We start from the raw sequence: 20,685 nt of genomic DNA on the forward strand, positions 1-20,685 counted from the left end.
GGGCAAAGGCCCAGCATGCCACATTAGAGTCTCCTTTGAGTTTATTTTACGGTGGTGCCATGGCTTGTGTGCGTACAATACAGTTTTGCGCTCCAGTGTGCGTCGTAGGTTTAGTGCGCACATGCAGGGAGATGTGCGCACTATTGTGCGCACAGGTCGAAATTATGCGCCTGGCACAGTAAGCGTGTGGCTAAGCACGTCATTTGTGCGCCCGGTACTTGTGCGTGAGATGTTGTGCGCACAAGGTATTTGTGCGCATGGCTCGCCTCTGTGCACACAGATCAAAACAGCGGACAGGGCGGCGAACAGAGCCACAATGGTGATGGCGACCACACGGACAATATGTTGACCACTTCGGAGGGTCTCCAAGTGAGAGGTCCCTCAGATCTGACCGGGGTCTAGCCCTGCTCGAGCAGATCAACCCGGTGGCACTGGTCCTGGCTGGCGACCTGTGTGTCTCCTCGAGCTTCGGAGACCAAAGACTTTTAAATAGATTTCTACTTTACCTTGTCTCGGCGCTTCCTGGTTATGTTCTGGGTGGTCTCCGGCTGCAGGGGGAGAAGGAAAATACCTTCACCGCTGCGCTCGAGGTTGCACCCGCTGCCTCTCAGCCTCACCCGATGTCGGGGGCTAGGTCCCCGCCGAGGGTCGGCCGCCGGACTGAGGCTTACCTCCGAGGGATCACGGAAATCACCTCGGGAAATTTCAACTGGGGGAGGGACCCAACAGGTGTCACCGCAGGAGAGCGGGACTCGTCTGTAGAGGTAAGATTTCTTCTTAATTTGGTTTTCTTTGGTAAAATTGCTCTAACGCTGTGCTAGCGTGCATTGAGTGCCTAACTGCTATGGAGACGGAAAATACTGAAGAGCTGCATTTCCTGCAGGGGTATATGTACTAGGGCTGACGTCAGATTGAAATCTAATCCGTCTCCAACTGCTATCAGGAGTACACTATACTCATTGGTCCTGAGTCCATCTGCTACACGCTAGGAAAACATGTAATTTATTTTTCTTTTTTTGATGCAGATAAAACAAACATGATATAAGCAAGTTCTGCGTAAAAATATTCCCAATAGAAACTTATCATTAATTGTGGTTAAGGGATGAGGAGGAGTATTAGAGTGTTTCATAGATGTCACCTTATCCATGATATTAATAACATGGAAGACGTTTTGGTTTAGACTTTGCAGTGCTATTTTATGTGCTGTTTTACCCACACAAGTGCTATTTTTTACTAAGCTTCATGCCTAGAGACACAGAATAGGAAAAACAAGCTTAGAATTTAAGGCCTATAATGGACAATATATAAAACAAATTGTTTATATCTTTAATCATTAAATACTGCACTTGTGTAAACCTAATTATATAGCTTCCAAAACAGGGTTATGTTTCAACTTTACAGTCCACTAGTCTATTTGTTGAATCATACACATTGATATTTTTCCTTCTATAAAAATCATACAAGCTTTCCTTTGTAATAATATGAGTTTTAGTATATACTTACAGTGCAAAGTGTTTCAAATGTGCTTGTAGAGACAAAGGATCCATCAAGACCAAAGAGAAAAATAGATGCATATGAGAGCATTCCCCCAAGGATAATAAGGTTGTTCATGTATGGACTGGACATCTTTATCATCCTACCAAAACAAGCAAAAAGTTCACATTCTTTTTGAGGTCCATATTAAGTCACTGCCCAGACAGAAAAGTTAGCCGGACAAACTTATCTGGCTAACCTTGGAGTTATATTTAGTAGAGCAGCCGCACTATTGAATATAGCCAGCTAATCTTAAAGATATCTGACTAACTTTAGGACAGCTCTTTGGCCCAACCAGAATTAGCCAACTAAGATAACTAGCTAACTCTGATCATCAGAGTTAGCCAATTAACATAGCTAGCTAACTCAACTTCACCCAGTTATACCTCTAGAATTTCCCCAAATTTACCCAGCTAAATTTTAGCCAGCTAACTTATTAGCTGGTTAGAATTTAGTTGCATAAGTACCCAAACCATCATTTAATTGGATAACCTCTGAGTTATTTGGCTAAATGCTTTTGAAGATGGACCTCTTTATATTTTATTTTGTCCTGGCAGCTTCCACTTGCAACTTTTGGACTTCTAACTCAACTGGAACCAGCCATGAGCCTTTAGTCACAACAGCTCAGGCAGATTTCCCCATCTTTATATCCCCCAACTCAGGGCTGGGGCATCCATTAGGCGAACTTCGATGGTCGCCCAGGGCGCCGAGCCATAGGAGGTGCCGAAGAGCAGCCAAGTGGTGCCGCAAGCAGGGCCTATCCTGCTTGCGGCAAACAGAAATAGAGACAGTGTGCTTCTCAGGGCCTGTGAGCGCTGCTCGCAGCCGTGAGAAGCACACAGTGTCACCACCCCCCACCTGTTTCGGCGCCGACTGTTTCTATTTCTCTTTTCCCGCGAGCGGGATAGGCCCCACTTGTGGCACCATGTGGCAGCTCTTCGGCGCCCCCTACGGCTTGGCGCCCTGAGAAGCACACAGTCGGCGCCAAAACAGGTGGGGGGGGGGGGTGCACGGCCGGGGGGGGGGAGGGGGAGGCAGTGCAAGGGTTGCCTAGGGCGCCCAATACCCTTGCACCAGCCCTGCCCCAACTCTGCTCAACCATGATAGGGACCACAAATGCGGCTAGAGTGTACCCAGAGTCTGGCAACTGTCACTGTTGATGGATGGTCTCCTCCTCTCCAGATGTTGCACATGCAGGCTTTACAGCATTCCCTGTCCCAACCGACCTAGGGAGATGAGTTCTGGCCTGGGAAATGCACCCAGGTCTTCTGAATGGCAGTGTACAGCACTTGCCACTGAGTCAGCAAATAAAGATATTCTTAAGGTAATGTAAACTTTATTTATATTTATTTATTTAAATTTAGCTCACTCTTTTTTCATTGATTGCTCAAGGTGAGTTACATACAGGTACTGTAGGTATTTTCCTGTCCTCAGAGGGCTTACAATCTAAGATCTTCATTTAGTAAGGATTTTTCCCATAGACACAGATTGGGAGAAAAGCCTTAGTAAATCAGACCCTAAGTTTGTACCTGAGAAAATGGAGAATGACGTGATTTGCCCAAAGTTAGAAGTATTAGCAAGATTTGAACCCTGGTTTCCCTAATTCTCAGCCCATGGCTCCAACTACCACCTTAACATAAGACTTACATTACATATGGCTAATGAGTTCAACAAATGGATAGACTTACAGAAGCATAACAGAACCTTAGAAACAGATCACTTGTTTTAGAGAGTTTGCAATAAAATATATGCCTACTACTTGTGGTATCCAATTAATTTTTATTGTGTATATGATAACACTATCTGTCCTCCTTAATTAGATATTTATTAAACAGCTCCACAACTGAACAAAGGGAAACCTTTAGTTTCTTTAAATAACAAAGGATTTACACATATGTAATATAAATGTCTAAACAAAGAATATTTTATAACAGAAACTTATTCAAAAAATGGAAGAGATTTTCCAGCTTATCTTGCCTTCTTGACTAGTTTCTATGGGGCCAAACTTCAAAGAAAGCTGAGGGCCTGATAGGTGCCTTACTTTTAGGAACATTTTCAGCAAAGCTCAATTTTTAGGAACATTTTCAGCTCATATAAGGAGTGTAAAACTCAGGTTTCTAACTTAGACCTGCTATTTATTCTACTATATTTAAGTACCTAAGTTAGATACCTAGCACAGAAAATCAGTGCTACATGCCTAACTTTACTTCCCTGAGCTGACCTTGACCCCTTAGCCCTGCCCACTTTTCAGGCACTCAATTTTAGATGCTTAGACGAGATTTTCATTTTAGAGGATCTAGGGGACTGACTCCTTTGCTTATGTGCCTAGATCTTTTGACTATCATTTCCTTTGTCTGCTTATTAGAATGTTAACTAATAATAAAATGAAACAGTGCAGAATCTAGAAGCAGTATGGTGAGTTTCTTACTTTTGATTTCTGTTTTTGATGTTGAAGAACAGAAAAGTGCTGGCCATGATCATTCCTAGAATAGTCAGTGCAGAAAGAATACTGTAGAGAGGCAGGTATATCTGGCGCCGCTGCATTCGAATAAAAGTTTGGTCTTTTGGAGGCTCCGGTCCTGAAATACCAACAAGAGTAACAGGCTAAGTTCAGGTCTCTGTGAGAAATCTTATCCATCTATAGTGCTCACATTTTCTCAATGTTCTTTACCTCCCAGTCCCATCCTCTCTATTCCTTTTCTCTGACAAAAATAGATTGCACAGTACAAAATATTGCCGTTAGAACTAAGTTACAGAGACATCTGGCCAATATGTACTATGTTCAGGAAAAATAATTTCTCAACAAATACACCCACTCAAGAATTTAATCTATAAAAAAGAATAAGCATGCATTTAATGTAAAATCTGAAGAGAATGAATGAATCCACAATAGGGAGAGCAGAGTTGCTAACCTATAACAGGTATTCTCCAAGGACAGGAGGATGGTAGTCCCCACACATGGGTGACATCATTAGATGGAGCCCAATAAGGAAAATGTATATCAAAGTTTCTAGAACTTTGACTAGGCACACTAGTCATGCCCAGCATGCCCTATACCACACGTCCACATGGGGTCCTTCTTCAGTCTCATAACATAGAATTACAATAAAAATAAAAAATGGGCGAAACCCAACTCTGCGGAGTGGCAGACAGGTTTCATGAGGACAAACATCCTGCTGTCCTTGGAGAACAACTGCCACAGGTAAGCAACTCTGCTTTCTCTGAGGACAAGTAGGATGGTAGTACTCACACATGGGTGAATTTCTAGCTACAGGCTGCTCCCCAACACAAAAGTGGATAAACAGATACCCAACCAGGTGTTAACGGGCACAACACCGGTACTGTTGGCAACAGATGGGAAGGCAGCTTGAACCCAAACAACAGGCCCTAGGTTGGGAGAGTTGGGCTCTATATTTCAAACAGGTTCCGGAGGACAGACTGGCCTAACCTACTGTCGTGTTGGCCATCCCTATCCAGGCAGTAATGGGATGCGAATGTATGGAGAGAACTCCATGTTGCAGCCTTGCAGATCTCCTCCATAGGAAATGCTTGCAAGTGGGCCACCGACACTGCCATTGCTCCTAAATATGAGCCTTGACATGACTCCCAAGATGCAATCCCAGCTGGGCATAACAGAAGGAGATGCAAACTGCTAGCCAACTGGTGTCTGTTTGGCAATAGCAACACCCAACTTATTCTTATCAAAAGAAACAAAAAGTCGGGTAGACTGTCTATGGGCTTCAGATAGAAGGTTAAGGCTCACCTGCAGTCCAAATTGCATAGTGCTCATTCACCTTGGTGTGAATGTGTCCTGAGAATGAATATTGACAAGACAATTGACTGGTTAAGATGAAAATCCATCACCACCTTAGGCAGAAACTTTAGGTGCATACACAAGACCACCCTGTCATGCTAAAACTTAGTATAAGGTGGATAAGTCACTAAGGCTTGGAGATCGCTGACCCTGCATGCTGAAGTGACCACCACCAAAAATATGACCTTTCAGGTCATGTACTTCAGGTCACGGGTGTACAGCGATTCAAAAGGAGCTTTCATCAGCTCAGCTAACACCATGTTGAGGCCCCAAGACACAGTGGGAGGACATAGGGGAGGCTTAAATTGAAGCAGGCCCTGCATGAATCTTACAACTATAGCCTGTACAGAGATGGGTGTACCATCTATACCATGGTGGTATGAGCCAATTGCACTAAGATGAACTCTGACAGAGTTGGCTTTTAAGCCAGCCTCTGATAGGTGTAGAAAGTAATCAAGCAGTTTTTGTATGGGGCAAAATATTGCAGTTAGAGCTAAGTTACAGAGACATCTGACCAATATGTACTATGTTCAGGAAAAATAATTTCTCAACAGATACACCCACTCAAGAATTTAATCTATAAAAAAGAATAAGCAAGCATTTAATGTAAAAACTGAAGAGGGCCTTCTGCTCACATCACATGGAAAACCTCCTCTACTTCAGTCCATAGGACATTTTAGTGGAAGGCTTTCCAGAAGCCACCAGGACCCAAGACACATCCTCAGAAAGATCATGCGGCTGCAGGATTAACCTCTCAACATCCAGGCTGTGAGCGATAGGGCCTGGAGGTTGGGATGCCATAGCCTACCCAGATCTTGTGTGATGAGATCTGGGGAAATCCCCCACACTGATCAGTGCAGGGGTATGTGAACAGATCTATGTCCAGGCTCCCCCAGAGGTTGATTATCCAATTCGCTACCCCCTGGTGCAGGGACCACTCATGGGGTCTGAAGGCTCAACTCAGCCTGTCCGTTTCCACGCTGTCTGTCCCAGCCAGGTACATAGCCCTGAGCCCCATTCTATGAGACAGCAGCCATGACCATATCTAGATCGCTTCCTGATACAGGAGGTACAATCCTGTGCCTCCTTTCTTGTTGACATACCACACAACTACTTGGTTGTTGGTCTGGAGCAGGACAACTTTGTTGGACAGCCGATCTCTGAAAGTTCATAGCACGCACCTGATCGCCCTGAGCTCCAGGAAGCAGCTTTTACGAGAACATTCCTGAGTGGCCCACAGGCTCTGGGTGCCGAGCCCATCCACATGAGCTCCCCACCCCAGGGTACATGCATCCATGGTTACACAGTTTGAGTAGGGAGACTCCGAAAGGAAATCCCCTGTTCCAGATTGGAAAGTATTTGCCACCAGAACAAGGAGTCCCTGAGAGATGGGGTGACTCGGATGCAATCCTGAAGGCTCTGAGTGGCTTGGTGCCACTGTGACCTCAGGGTCCATTGGGCTCTGCCCATGTGTAAGCATGCCAATGGAGTGACATTGATGGTTGCAGCCATGTGGCCCAACAGCCTCAATATGTGCCAGGCTGATACCTGCTGGCTCTGTTGAACATCTGCTGCAATGCTGACCAAGGCAACGGCCCTCTGGCTAGGCAGAAAGGCCTTGGCCTGAGTTGTGTCTAGCAGGGCTCCTATGAAGTCTAATTGAGGTGACGGACTGAGATGGGACTTTGGGTAGCTGAGAATGAACCCTAGTAATTCCAACACCCAAATGGTCAAGCACAGGGACCTGGCAGAGCCCGCCTGAAACGTGCTCTTGACCAGCCAATACAGATATGGGAAAACATGCTCTCCCAGTCTGCAAAGGTGTGCCGCCACCATGGTCAGGCATTTTGTGAAGACCCATGGGGGAGGATCAAGCCCAAAGGGCAACACCCAGTACTGGAAGTGTGTTCCCACCATGAATCAGAGAGTTCTTGTAACCTGGGAAGATCTCTATATCGGTGTAGGTGTCCTTTAGGTCAAGGGAGCATAGCCAGTCCCCCTTGTTGCAAAGGGGGGATCAAAGTGCCCAGGGAAACCATCTTCAATTTTTCTTTTTTCAGAAACTTGTTCAATGCCCTTAGGTCTAGGATGGGACAGAGTCTTCCTGTTCTCTCTGGAATCAGGAAGTATTTGGAGTAGAAGTCTAATTCTCAGTGGAGCACAGGACGTGGTGAGAGAGGTAATGGTGGTGGGGCCGCTTGGCAATAGTGATCATAATATGATCAAATTTGATTTAATGACTGGAAGAGGAACAGTGTGCAAATATAGAAACATAGAAACATAGAAACATAGAAATGACGGCAGAAGAAGACCAAGTGGCCCATCCAGTCTGCCCAGCAAGCTTCACTCATTTTTTCTCTCATACTTATCTGTTTCTCTTAGCTCTTGGTTCTATTTCCCTTCCACCCCCACCATTAATGTAGAGAGCGGTGATGGAGCTGCATCCAAGTGAAATATCTAGCTTGATTAGTTAGAGGTAGTAGGGGTAGTAACCGCCGCAATAAGCAAGTTACACCCATGCTTATTTGTTTTTACCCAGATTATGTTATACAGCCCTTATTGGTTGTTTATCTTCTCCCCTGCCATTGAAGCAGGGAGCTATGCTGGATATGCGTGAAGTATCAGTTTTTTTCTTCTCCCCTGCCGTTGAAGCAGAGAGCTATGCTGGATATGCATCGAAAGTGAAGTATCAGGCACATTTGGTTTGGGGTAGTAACCGCCGTAACAAGCCAGCTACTCCCCGCTTTATGAATGTGAATCCTTTTTTCTTCTCCCCTGCCGTTGAAGTTATGCTGGATATGCGTGAAGTATCAGTTTTTCTTTTCCCCTGCCGTTGAAGTAGAGAGCTATGCTGGAAATTCGTGATGTATCAGTCTTTCTCCCATGCCGTTGAAGTAGAGAGCCATGCTGGATATGCGTCGAGAGTGAAGTATCAGGTACATTTGGTTTGGGGTAGTAACCGCCGTAACAAGCCAGCTACTCCCCGCTTTGTGAGTGCGAACCCTTTTTTCTTCTCCCCTGCCGTTGAAGCAGAGAGCTCTGCTGGATGTATGAAGTAACAGTTTTTCTTCTCCCCTGCCGTTGAAGCAGAGAACTATGCTGGATATGCATTGAAAGTGAAGTATAAGAATGGAGTGATCAAGCTAGTTGAAAGGCATCAGGAATAGAGGAAGGTGGAGGTAGCAATTTGGTTATTTGGTTTGGGGTAGTAACCGCCGTAACAAGCCAGCTACTCCCGTCTTTGTGAGTGCAAATCCTTTTTTCCACATTTCCTCTTGCTGTTGAAGCTTAGAGTGATGTTGGAGTCACAGTAACCATGTGTATGTTTATTGAATAAGGGTATTGTCTCCAGGCAGTAGCCATCATTCTGGCGAGTCACCTACTCTTCATTGGCAGCCTCTTGACTTTATGGATCCACAGTGTTTATCCCACACCCCTTTGAAGTCCTTCACAGTTCTGGTCTTCACCACTTCCTCCGGAAGGGCATTCCAGGCATCCACCACCCTCTCCGTGAAGAAATACTTCCTGACATTGGTTCTGAATCTTCCTCCTTGGAGCTTCAAATCGTGACCCCTGGTTCTGCTGATTTTTTTCTTATGGTAAAGGTTTGTCGTTGCCTTTGGATCATTAAAACCTTTCAAGTATCTGAAAGTCTGTATCATATCACCTCTGCTCCTCCTTTCCTCCAGGGTGTACATATTTAGATTCTTCAATCTCTCCTCGTACGTCATCCGATGAAGATCCTCCACCTTCCTGGCCGCTTCCATCTTGTCTTTGTCTTTTTGTAGATACGGTTGTTACAGTTTTGGCTGCAGTGCAACCGCCTCACCACCAGGGGTCCCTCTAGTGCTGGCTTTCCGGACAGGCCCAGTCCATCTTATCTGTCCACTCTGTGCTCTGGGTGTGTCCTTATAACCCTGCCTGCCAGTTGCCTCGGTGCTTCGGCATCGAGCTCACCTGGGCTCCCTGCTCTAGCCTTGCGCGGCCTTCGGGCCTTTCCTTGCCTTGCCCTGCGCGGCCTTCGGGCCTTTCCTTGCCTTGCGCGGCCTTCGGGCCTCCTTCCTCGTTGTTCTCACCTGGCCTACGGGCCTTCTGACCTGCCCTGCTCTGCTTATGGTGTGTGGCCTACGGGCCTTCTGTCTGTGTGTGTGGAGCCTACGGGCCTTCTGACCTGCCTTGCCCCGCTTATGGTGTGTGGCCTACGGGCCTTCTGTGTGTGTGTGGCCTACGGGCCTTCTGACCTGCCCTGCTCTGCTTATGGTGTGTGGCCTACGGGCCTTCTGTCTGTGTGTGTGGAGCCTACGGGCATTCTGACCTGCCTTGCCCCGCTTATGGTGTGTGGCCTACGGGCCTTCTGTGTGTGTGTGGCCTACGGGCCTTCTGACCTGCCTTGCCCTGCTTACTGTGCCCTGACCCAGCCTGAACTTAGACTCTGCTCATTGCCGCCTGCCCTGACCCAGCCTGAACTTAGACTCTGCTCATTGCCGCCTGCCCTGACCCAGCCTGAACTTAGACTCTGCTCATTGCCGCCTGCCCTGACCCAGCCTGAACTTAGACTCTGCTCCTTGCCGCCTGCTCTGACCCAGCCTGAACTAGACACTGCTTATTGCTGCCTGCCTTGACCCAGCCTGGAACCAGACACTGTTTCTAGCTTCCTGTCTCTCTCCACCTGGAGCCACCCTGCTGGGTGGTGTTCACGCCTCCTGACCGGAGCCCAAGCGTAACAACGGTCTCCAGAACTGAACACAGTACTCCAGGTGAGGCCTCACCAAGAACCTGTACAAGGGAATAATCACTTCCCTTTTCTTACTCGATATTCCTCTCTCTATGCAGCCCAGCATTCTTCTGGCTTTTGCTATCGCTTTGTCGCATTGTTTCGCAGACTTCATATCATTAGACACTATCACCCCAAGGTCCCTCTCCTGCTCCGTGCACATCAGCCTTTCCCCCCCCATCGAATACAGTTCATTCGGATTTCCACTCCCCATATGCATGACTTTGCACTTCTTGGCATTGAATCTCAGCTGCCATATCTTCGACCACTCTTCCAGTTTCCTTAGATCTCGTCTCATTTTCTCCACTCCTTCCGGTGTGTCCACTCTGTTGCAGATCTTCGTGTCATCCGCAAAAAGACAAACCTTACCTTCTATCCCGTCCGCAATGTCGCTCACAAAGATATTGAACAGGACCGGTCCCAACACCGATCCTTGCGGTACACCACTTAAAACCGCTCTCTCTTCAGAGAAGGTTCCATTTACCATCACACATTGTCTTCTGTCCGTCAACCAATTTGCAATCCAAGTCACCACCTCGGCACTCACTCCTAAGCTTCTCGTTTTATTCACCAGTCTCCTGTGCGGAACCGTATCAAAAGCTTTGCTGAAATCCAAGTATATGACATGGAGCGCTCTTCCTTGATCCAATTCTGTTGCGATTCCGGGTCGCCCCCGGAATCGCCACCCACCTGCTCGCGGGTTGGCGCGGGTCCCGCGCTCCCTGGGCCTCCAGGGACGCCGGCGGCCGCAGGCCCGGCGTCTCCCCAGCTCGCCCGGGACTACAGCTGCTTCTGCTCCCGCTTCCCTGCCTCACCGGAGCAGCCGGCGCCTCGCGGCGCTAAGCCCCGCCCCCTAGACGCGCGCGTCTCAGTCGATAATTTAAAGGGGCCAGCGCGGGAAACCTTGGGGACGCCCCCTGATGACATCAGACGCCTCCAGGGTACTTAAGCCCTGCAGCTGGACCAGAACGTCGCCTTGCAACGAGGTTCCCAGGTTTGTTCCTGTCTCCAGTTGCTGCTTCTGACTGCGTTGTTCCTACTTGGTTCCTGACTCGGATTGGCTTACGTTTATTCTTGGCTCCTGACCCCAGACTGGCATTTGGCATTCTCTGGCTTCTGATCCCGGACCGGCTTACGTTGATTCTCTGGCTTCTTACCCCGGACCGGCTTATGTTGACTCTCTGGCTTCTGACCTCGGACCGGCTTGCGTTGACCCTCTGGCTTCTGACCCCGGACCGGCTTGCATTGATTCTCTGGCTCCTGACCTGGGACTGGCGTACGGTGATCCATTGGTTCCTGGCTCTGGACTGGCGAGCAACGACCTGTCGGCACTCAACCTTGGACTCCAGCTGACCAGGCCCCCGCGGGCCCTCCTAAGTCCCAGCGGCCGGGTCTCTACGGGCTCCTCCTGGGGAGACTCCGGCTTCCAGGGTGAATCTCCTAAGTCCCAGCGGCCGAACTCCTACGAGCTCCTCTCGGGGGAGGATCGGCTTCCAGGGCGAAGGTTCTCTCAACACAGTGCCAGCACCATCTTCACCTCCTTCCTCGCCAAAGCCCTTGGTCGCATAGGGCTCCCAGAGTTCCACCGTCGGCCAGCCACCAGCCTGTCCTCGCCGCCTCCCGGTCGGGGTCGCTACTGCAACCACATCCAGCAGTTCTTCCTCCGACTCCGATCGGCCCAAGGGTCCACGAATCCAACAGATTGCAAGGCCATGGACCCGGCGGACCTCGCCGGCCTAAAAGCCATTCCGGGTATAGCCCAGAAGCTGCAGCAACAACAGTCCTGTCTAGATACGTTGATGTCTGCCGTACAACGCCTGGCGGATCGCGTAGATGGGACCTCCGCGGCTCACCCCGCAGCCTCCACGTCTCAGGTCAATCCGGGTTCTCCTGTCCCGGTACAGATGCCAGCACCCCCCAGGTACTCGGGAAACCCGAAGGCGTGTCGGGGATTCCTTAATCACTGTTACATCCGTTTTGACCTCCTGCCCGCGCAATTCACCACGGACCGAGCAAAGACGACGTACATCATTTCCCTTCTGGATGGGAAACCCTTGACTTGGGCTTCCTCCCTCTGGGAGCGCCAAGATTCTCGCTTAAATAATCTTGTGCAATTTGTCAAAGCATTCCGGAGGATCTTTGATGAACCATCCCGAGCCTCTACCGCCGCCTCAGAGCTACTCCAGTTGAAGCAAGGTAATCGCCCCCTGGAGGAATTTGCGATGGAATTCCAGACTCTGGCCACCGAGCTGGCCTGGGGCAAAGATAGTTTGCATGGGATTTTTCTGGAGGGCCTGTCCCCTCGGCTCCAGGATGAGCTTGCGGCCCGGGACCTTCCGGACGATTTACAGGAACTCATCGAGCTGGCTGGACGCGTGGATCGGCGTATCCAGCGTTGGTTCCGAGAGCGAAGGTCCACCCAGGGGCTGTCCGCCCGTCGAACCACGCCACCCCGGGGTTGAGCCTCACCGACCGCGGCAGCTGCCTCTCCGTCAGAAGAACCCATGCAGCTGGGTCGGGGTCCTCTCTCGGCCGAGGAACGAAGGCGTCGACGTTCACAGGGACTATGTCTCTACTGCGGTGGTAACGGACATTTCCTGGCGCGCTGCATCGAGCGTCCGGGAAACACCAGAACCTAGAGTCGAGGGGGGAGTTGACTCTAGGCAGTATCTCTCCAGACTCCCCATGCACAGTTCCAGCTAAACTCTCGCTCCCGGGAGGAGGTTTCGACACCCAGGCATTAATAGACTCGGGTTCTGGGGGGAATTTTATCCTCTGGGACCTGGTACAACAATTACACCTCAAAGTCTTGCCTCAGGAGACCCCGTTGCGAGTATCATCCATCCAAGGGGTTCCCCTTCCTGGCTCCATCACTACTCGTACGAGTCCTCTTCAGCTGCAGGTCGGGCTCCTTCATAAGGAGGAGATCTCTTTTCTCATCCTGGAGAGATCTATTCACCCCCTCATCCTCGGTCTGCCCTGGCTAAGAAAACACTCGCCAGTAATAGACTGGCGCTCGCTTCAGATTACGTCTTGGGGGCCAGCCTGCTTCCACAGTTGCCTTCCTGCTTGTCTGCTTCAGACGCTTCCACTTCTTACAGCCCCGCTGACAGTACCACCTCCATACCAGGCCTTCAAAGATGTCTTCTCCAAAGAAAAGGCGGAGTTGCTACCGGAACATCGCCCTTTCGACTGTGCGATTGATTTGCTGCCGGATACCACACCTCCTCGTGGTAGAGTTTACCCCCTGTCCTTGCCTGAGACCAAGGCCATGTCAGCCTACATCAAGGAGAATCTAGACCGAGGATTCATACGACCGTCGAAATCCCCGGCAGGGGCCGGCTTCTTCTTTGTAGCCAAGAAGGATGGGTCTCTTCGGCCCTGTATTGACTACCGGGGCCTGAATCAGATCACCCGACGAGACCGCTATCCATTACCCCTCATTCCAGAACTCTTGGATCGGTTGCAGGGGTCCCGCATCTTCTCCAAATTGGACCTTAGAGGGGCGTACAACCTCGTACGAATTCGACCGGGAGTCGAGTGGAAGACCGCCTTCAACACCAGGGATGGTCATTATGAGTACCTCGTCATGCCGTTTGGTCTCTGTAATGCCCCGGCCGTGTTTCAAAATTTAATGATTGAGGTGTTGCGTGACCTACTATACACCTCAGTAATTGTCTACCTGGACGACGTCCTAATCTTTTCACAGAACCTGGAGGAACATCGCCAACACATACGCCAGGTGCTGCTAAAGTTACGAGAGAACCGGCTGTATGCCAAGCTGGAGAAATGCCAGTTCGAAAAGGAATCCTTGCCCTTCCTAGGGTACATCATCTCCTCGACTGGTTTCCGTATGGACCCCGAGAAAGTCGCAGCTATCCGGAAGTGGCCCCAACCCATGGGAGTAAATGCGCTCTAGCGCTTCTTGGATTTCGCCAACTTTTACCGCCACTTCATCCCGCAGTATTCCAGCTTGGTGGCTCCCCTTACGGCCCTCACACGCAAGGGCGCTGATGCCCGAAATTGGCCTCCAGCCGCCATACAGGCCTTTCAGAAAAAGGCCTGTATGGCCTTCCTTCAGGAAGGCCTGTATGGCCTTCAGGAAGGCTTCCTTTAGGACGCCTTCCTGAAGGAAGGCGTCCTAAAGGAAGCCTTCCTTCAGGACACTTGTCTCCGACACCCGGATCCCGCACGCCCGTTCGTGGTAGAGGTGGATGCCTCTAGTGTGGCCGTAGGGGCCGTCCTGTCCCAGATTTCTAGAGAGGGTAAAGCCCGGCCATGTTCCTATTTCTCCCGGAAGTTCTCGCCTGCCGAAAGGAACTATGGTATCGGGGACAAGGAGCTACTGGCCATTAAGCTGGCCTTCGAGGAATGGCGCCAGTGGTTGGAGGGGGCTCAACACCCAATCGTGGTATATACTGATCACAAAAACCTGGCGTATCTATCCCAAGCACAAAGGCTCAACCCCAGGCAGGCGCGCTGGTCCCTTTTTTTTAGCCGGTTCGATTTCCCTCTCCGGTACCGACCGGCGTCAAAAAATATTAAGGCTGACGCTCTCTCACGCACTACAGAAATAGAAGATTCTTCTGAGCCTCCTCAGTACATCTTAGATCCTGCAAAGGTCCAGTTGGCAGCCACCGAACTAGTACCCGGTGGTAGCATGGTGGTTCCTCTCCGCTCGAGGGAGAAGGTGCTAGCTTGGGCGCACGACTCGCTGACAGCGGGCCACCCTGGAATCTCTTGGACTCTGGAGCTTCTAACCGAGTTCTATTGGTGGCCACGAGTGAAGGAGGACGTCCGCCTGTATGATCAATCGTGTCCCACGTGCGCACAGCAAAAGCCGTTACCAGGACGTCCCTGGGGTCTCCTCCAACCTCTCCCGATACCTACGGAACCATGGACTCACATCTCCACGGACTTTGTGGTAGAGCTGCCGCCGTCCCAGGGGAAAACGGTGGTTTGGGTCACCATTGACCGCTTCTCGAAGATGGCCCATTTCGTGCCCCTAGTCAAGTTGCCTACAGCTCCGGAGTTAGCGGAGCTGTTCATCCGACATATCTTCCGCCTGCATGGTTTACCGCAGCACATCACTTCAGACCGGGGGCCCCAATTTACGGCGAAATACTGGCGGGCGCTCTGTCTGAAATTTGGGGTTCAATTAGACTTGACCACGGCGTTTCATCCCCAGGGCAACGGCCAAGTGGAGCGCACGAACCGAACCCTGAAGACGTTCCTTCGAGCCTTCGTAAGGGAACAGCAGGACAATTGGGCTACTCTTCTTCCGTGGGCGGAGTTCTCTTACAACCGCCATCGACACTCCGCCACGCAACAGTCTCCCTTCAAGATGGTATATGGGAAGGTTCCCAAGCCACCTCTCCCGCTGTCTGTTCCTACCCCCTCGCCAGCAGCGCAACTGACGGCAGCCAAATTCAGCAGCTTTGGCTCTCCACGCAAGTGAAGCTCCGCCACACCGCCGCACGCTTCAAGGCGTACGCAGACAAGTCTCGGCGACCTGCTCCCGTGTTTCTGCCCGGTTCCAGAGTATGGCTCAGTACTAGGAACATCCAGCTCCGGCTCCCGTCCATGAGGCTAGCGCCTCGTTACATTGGGCCCTTTCAGGTGGCTGAACGTGTTGGCGCGGTTTCCTACCGTCTACGCCTCCCCTCTACCCTTCGCATACATGATGTCTTCCATGTCTCCCTCCTGAAGCCGGTGGTCCTCTCCCGCTTTCATCCTTTGCCACCGCGACCTACTGCTGTCACTGCTGATCCTGGGGACACGTACACTGTTAAAGAGGTGCTGGATGTCCGGTTCCGCCGTCATCGGTGGGAATACCTCCTGTCCTGGGAGGGTTATGGCCCTGAAGAGAACTCGTGGGAGCCCTCCGCCCACATTCTCGACAAGGCGCTCCTTCATCAATTTCATTTGGCACATCCGGATAAACCACGGCCCCCCAGGAGGGGGCGTAGGAGGGGGGGTACTGTTGCGATTCCGGGTCGCCCCTGGAATCGCCACCCACCTGCTCGCGGGTTGGCGCGGGTCCCGCGCTCCCCGGGCCTCCAGAGATGCCGGCGGCCGCAGGCCCGGCGTCTCCCCAGCTCGCCCGGGCCTACAGCTGCTTCTGCTCCCGCTTCCCTGCCTCGCCGGAGCAGCCGGCGCATCGCGGCGCTAAGCCCCGCCCCCTAGACGCACGCGTCTCAGTCGATAATTTAAAGGGGCCAGCGCGGGAAACCTTGGGGACGCCCCCTGATGACATCAGACGCCTCCAGGGTACTTAAGCCCTGCAGCTGGACCAGAACGTCGCCTTGCAACGAGGTTCCCAGGTTTGTTCCTGTCTCCAGTTGCTGCTTCTGACTGCGTTGTTCCTACTTGGTTCCTGACTCGGATTGGCTTACGTTTATTCTTGGCTCCTGACCCCGGACTGGCATTTGGCATTCTCTGGCTTCTGATCTCGGACCGGCTTACGTTGATTCTCTGGCTTCTTACCCCGGACCGGCTTACGTTGACTCTCTGGCTTCTGACCCCGGACTGGCTTGCATTGATTCTCTGGCTCCTGACCTGGGACTGGCGTACGGTGATCCATTGGTTCCTGGCTCTGGACTGGCGAGCAACAACCTGTCGGCACTCAACCTTGGACTCCAGCTGACCAGGCCCCCGCGGGCCCTCCTAAGTCCCAGCGGCCGGGTCTCTACGGGCTCCTCCTGGGGAGACTCCGGCTTCCAGGGTGAATCTCCTAAGTCCCAGCGGCCGAACTCCTACGAGCTCCTCTCGGGGGAGGATCGGCTTCCAGGGCAAAGGTTCTCTCAACACAGTGCCAGCACCATCTTCACCTCCTTCCTCGCCAAAGCCCTTGGTCGCATAGGGCTCCCAGAGTTCCACCGTCGGCCAGCCACCAGCCTGTCCTCGCCGCCTCCCGGTCGGGGTCGCTACTGCAACCACATCCAGCAGTTCTTCCTCCGACTCCGATCGGCCCAAGGGTCCATGAATCCAACAAATTCCTTGGTTACCCAGTCAAAAAAGTCAATCAGATTTGTCTGACAGGATCTTCCCCTGGTGAATCCATGTTGCCTCTGGTCCATCAATTCTCCAGACTGTAGATAGTTCACTATTCTCTCTTTCAGCAGAGACTCCATTACTTTTCCCACCACCGAAGTGAGGCTAACCGGTCTGTAGTTGCCAGCCTCCTCCCTGTTCCCACTCTTGTGAAGCGGGACCACCACCGCTCTTCTCCAATCTCTCGGCACCACTCCCGTTTCTAGGGATCTATTGAACAGGTCACACAGCGGACCCGCCAGAACATCTCTGAGCTCCCTCAATATCCTTGGATGAATCCCATCAGGCCCCATGGCTTTGTCCACTTTCAGGTTCTTTAGCTCCTCCCACACATTTTCTACTGTAAAAGGATTTTCATCTATTCCACTTCCCTCCAGTTTCTTGTTGTGTAGAGATGGTCCTTCTCCAGGGTCTTCTTTAGTGAACACATAGCTGAAGTATTCGTTTAATATTTCTGCCATTTCTTCGTCTGTCTCCACACATTGATCATTACCACCTTTCAATTTCACTATACCACTTTGGACCTTTCTCTTTTCGCTGATGTATCTGAAAAATGTTTTGTCACCATTTTTTATCTCCTTGGCAATCCTCTCTTCTGCTTGATTTTTTGCCAACTTGATTGTTTTCTTCGTCTCCCTCAGTTGATACAAATATTCTTCTTTGTGCTCCTCCCTTTGGGATCCTTTATATTTCTTGAAAGCTGTTCTTTTAGCTTTAATTTTGTCAGCCACCTCCTTTGAGAACCAGATAGGTTTCAATTTTCTTTTGCTTTTCTTTATGTTTCTAACATATAGAGCAGTTGCCTTGGTGATTGCTCCTTTTAGATTGGTCCACTGCTGATCCACATCTCTCTCATTCTCCCATCCTTTAAGTTCTTCCTCCAGGTACTTTCCCATTTCCTCAAAGTCTGTGTTTTTGAGCTGTAAAACTCGGGTCTTTGTGGTTCTTTTCCCTATTCTATTAGTGATATTAAACCATACCGTTTGATGATCACTGCTGCTGAGGTGGGCGCCCACCTGGACATCTGAGACATTATCTGCATTAGTGAGCAATAAGTCGAGTATAGCAACTTCTCTTGTGGGTTCCAACACCATTTGTTTGAACAAAGATACTTGCATGGTATCCATTATTGCTCTACTATTTTTAGTTTCTGCAGATGGGATTTTCCAGTCTACATCTGGCATATTAAAGTCACCCACGATCACCACTTCTCCCTTCCTACCTATCTTATGGATGTCTTCAATCAGATCTCTGTCCAGCTCTTCCTTTTGGTTTGGAGGCCTGTAAACCACTCCAATATAAATGGACACTCCGTCATCTTTTTTTAGGTTGACCCATAGAGCTTCTTCTTTACCCCAACTTCCTTGTAGCTCAGATGCTTGGATGTTGTTTCTGACATAAAGAGCCACACCTCCCCCTTTTCTATCCTCTCTGTCCTTCCTTAACAAGTTGTAGCCTGGTATTGTTGTATCCCATTCATGAGATTCTGTGAACCATGTTTCTGTGATAGCAACAATGTCCAATTCTGCCTCAGCCATTAGGGCCTGCAGATCTGGGATTTTATTTCCCAAACTATGAGCATTTGTGGTCATAGCCTTCCAGGTACTCTCTTTAAGGTTATTGCTTTTCCTGGACTCCTTATGAGATATTAGTTGAGATTTGTTATTCACTTTACTCTTTCTGTTTGTAGTTGTGCCACTGTTGACAGAGTTATCCATCTCAATTAGATTTTTCTTTTGGTTATGGATCTTTAAATACTGCATGCATTGTGTTTTTTCTCTCTTTTCTGGTAATACTGCAATGTTTTTCTCAAGAACTTCCTCAGTTTTTAATATAGAGAAGGCTTGTTCTTTTTGCATTTGGTACATTGTGTGTCTCCTCATCACAGGTCTAATTCTACCAGAGCCCACTGTCTTCCTGGATTTTAAAGAATTTTTTAATGACTTGTTTGAGTGGGGGGGGGGGGGGGGGGTATACCTGTTGGCTGCTCATCTGTCAAGAATGGGTGACTGTGGGTCCTACCTGAGCCTAATGGATCTCCTTTTCTTGACTCCTGGTTTTTCCGTGATATTGGGGAATTATTATCTGAGTAATGCAATGTGGGTGTACTACCTTTAATTGAAGCTAATTGAGCTTTTATCTCAGTCAGCTCCATTTTCAAGGAAGAGAGTTGTGCACAAATTGGGCAAGCTCTAAGTTTCCAGATGCTTTCCCTCAGAATAAAGGCTCCACAGCAGTTACATTGGATAGTCCTCATCTTGGTAGTTTGTGATTTGTATTTCCTTGACTGTTACCAATGTACTAATTTATCTCGCTGCCAATGGGAAGTTAGGCAGGCTTTATTAGAAAACAAGCCCCAGGGGTGGGTGGGCTCTCGTGCTAAACTTTCAAAAGGGAAACTTTGATAAAATGAGAAAAAATGTTAGAAAAAACTGAAAGGAGCAGCTACAAAAGTAAAAAATGTCCAAGAGGCGTGGTCATTGTTAAAAAATACCATTCTAGAAGCACAGTCCAGATGTATTCCACACATTAAGAAAGGTGGAAAGAAGGCAAAGCGATTACCGGCATGGTTAAAAGGGGAGGTGAAAGAAGCTATTTTAGCCAAAAGATCTTCATTCAAAAATTGGAAGAAGGATCTAATCAAACAGTTTAGAATAGTATATATATTTCAGACAAAAATTAAATAAGCTAAACAGAACCTTTCCACTGATATATCTTCACAGGAGAAAGCATGAGAACACATTTAAACTTCTCAGGCAGCTCAAAAAATAAAAGAATAATCCAGGAATATCTATTATGGTTTAATCAAGAACAGGTATTTTTAGTATTCATATCACACACTATTGCTTTAATATATGAAGATGGTAAACTGTATTAGGCAACAGATTAACAATAAAAGGGGTTTTGTGATTATTTGACTGTTAAAACCATTAAGATTTAATTTATTAATTCTAGTTTTTATTACATAGCTGAAGGAAAACAAAAACAGTGATTTCATTTCTGGAAGAACAAATCTTTTAGCCACACCTATATACTAGATCAAAATCTTGAGAATTACGCCACTACTGTGCTAATCTTCATCAGAATCCTATGCAAGATTCTCAATGATACATCTAAAGAATAACTGAAGTACAAACTCAGGAAAATATTTGACTTTTCAGTCCAACATGAAAAGATAACATCCGGCGCAGGTCACTTCCAGTCCAGGAAGTGACCTTTAAAAGTAAGCAGCAGGGGCCGAGACTTCCCCTTTCACTGCCGCCACTGACCCGACCTCGCTTCCGTGGCCCACGCGACCAGCTCGACGCAATCGGCGGGGTGACCCATCGGGGTCCGAGCTCTGCCACGCCACAGCCTACCTCCTGCACCCGGCCAGAGACGAACTGAGGCCCGCCCCATCCGGCGCAGGTCACTTCCGGTCCAGGAGGACCTTTATCTCCAACACCTCTCACTGGCGTCTCGCGCCAAAGGAGCACATCTAAGGGGCCTGCCCCTTAGTGCGCCCCTTTGT

The 20,685-nt window shown here is 49.5% G+C and overlaps 1 protein-coding gene across 1 annotated transcript in view; it reads right to left on the minus strand.

Moving 5' to 3' along the window:
* The window catches only part of GABBR2 (gamma-aminobutyric acid type B receptor subunit 2), a 2,655,237-nt gene that overhangs the window by 542,380 nt on the left and 2,092,172 nt on the right, over positions 1-20,685 (minus strand). Inside the window, 2 exon segments of the mRNA XM_029587103.1 lie at positions 1,504-1,636; positions 3,962-4,112. Of these exon segments, the coding sequence (XP_029442963.1) occupies positions 1,504-1,636; positions 3,962-4,112 (284 nt within the window).

Source organism: Rhinatrema bivittatum, chromosome 2 (genome assembly GCF_901001135.1).
Source record: "Rhinatrema bivittatum chromosome 2, aRhiBiv1.1, whole genome shotgun sequence".
NCBI lineage: Eukaryota > Metazoa > Chordata > Amphibia > Gymnophiona > Rhinatrematidae > Rhinatrema > Rhinatrema bivittatum.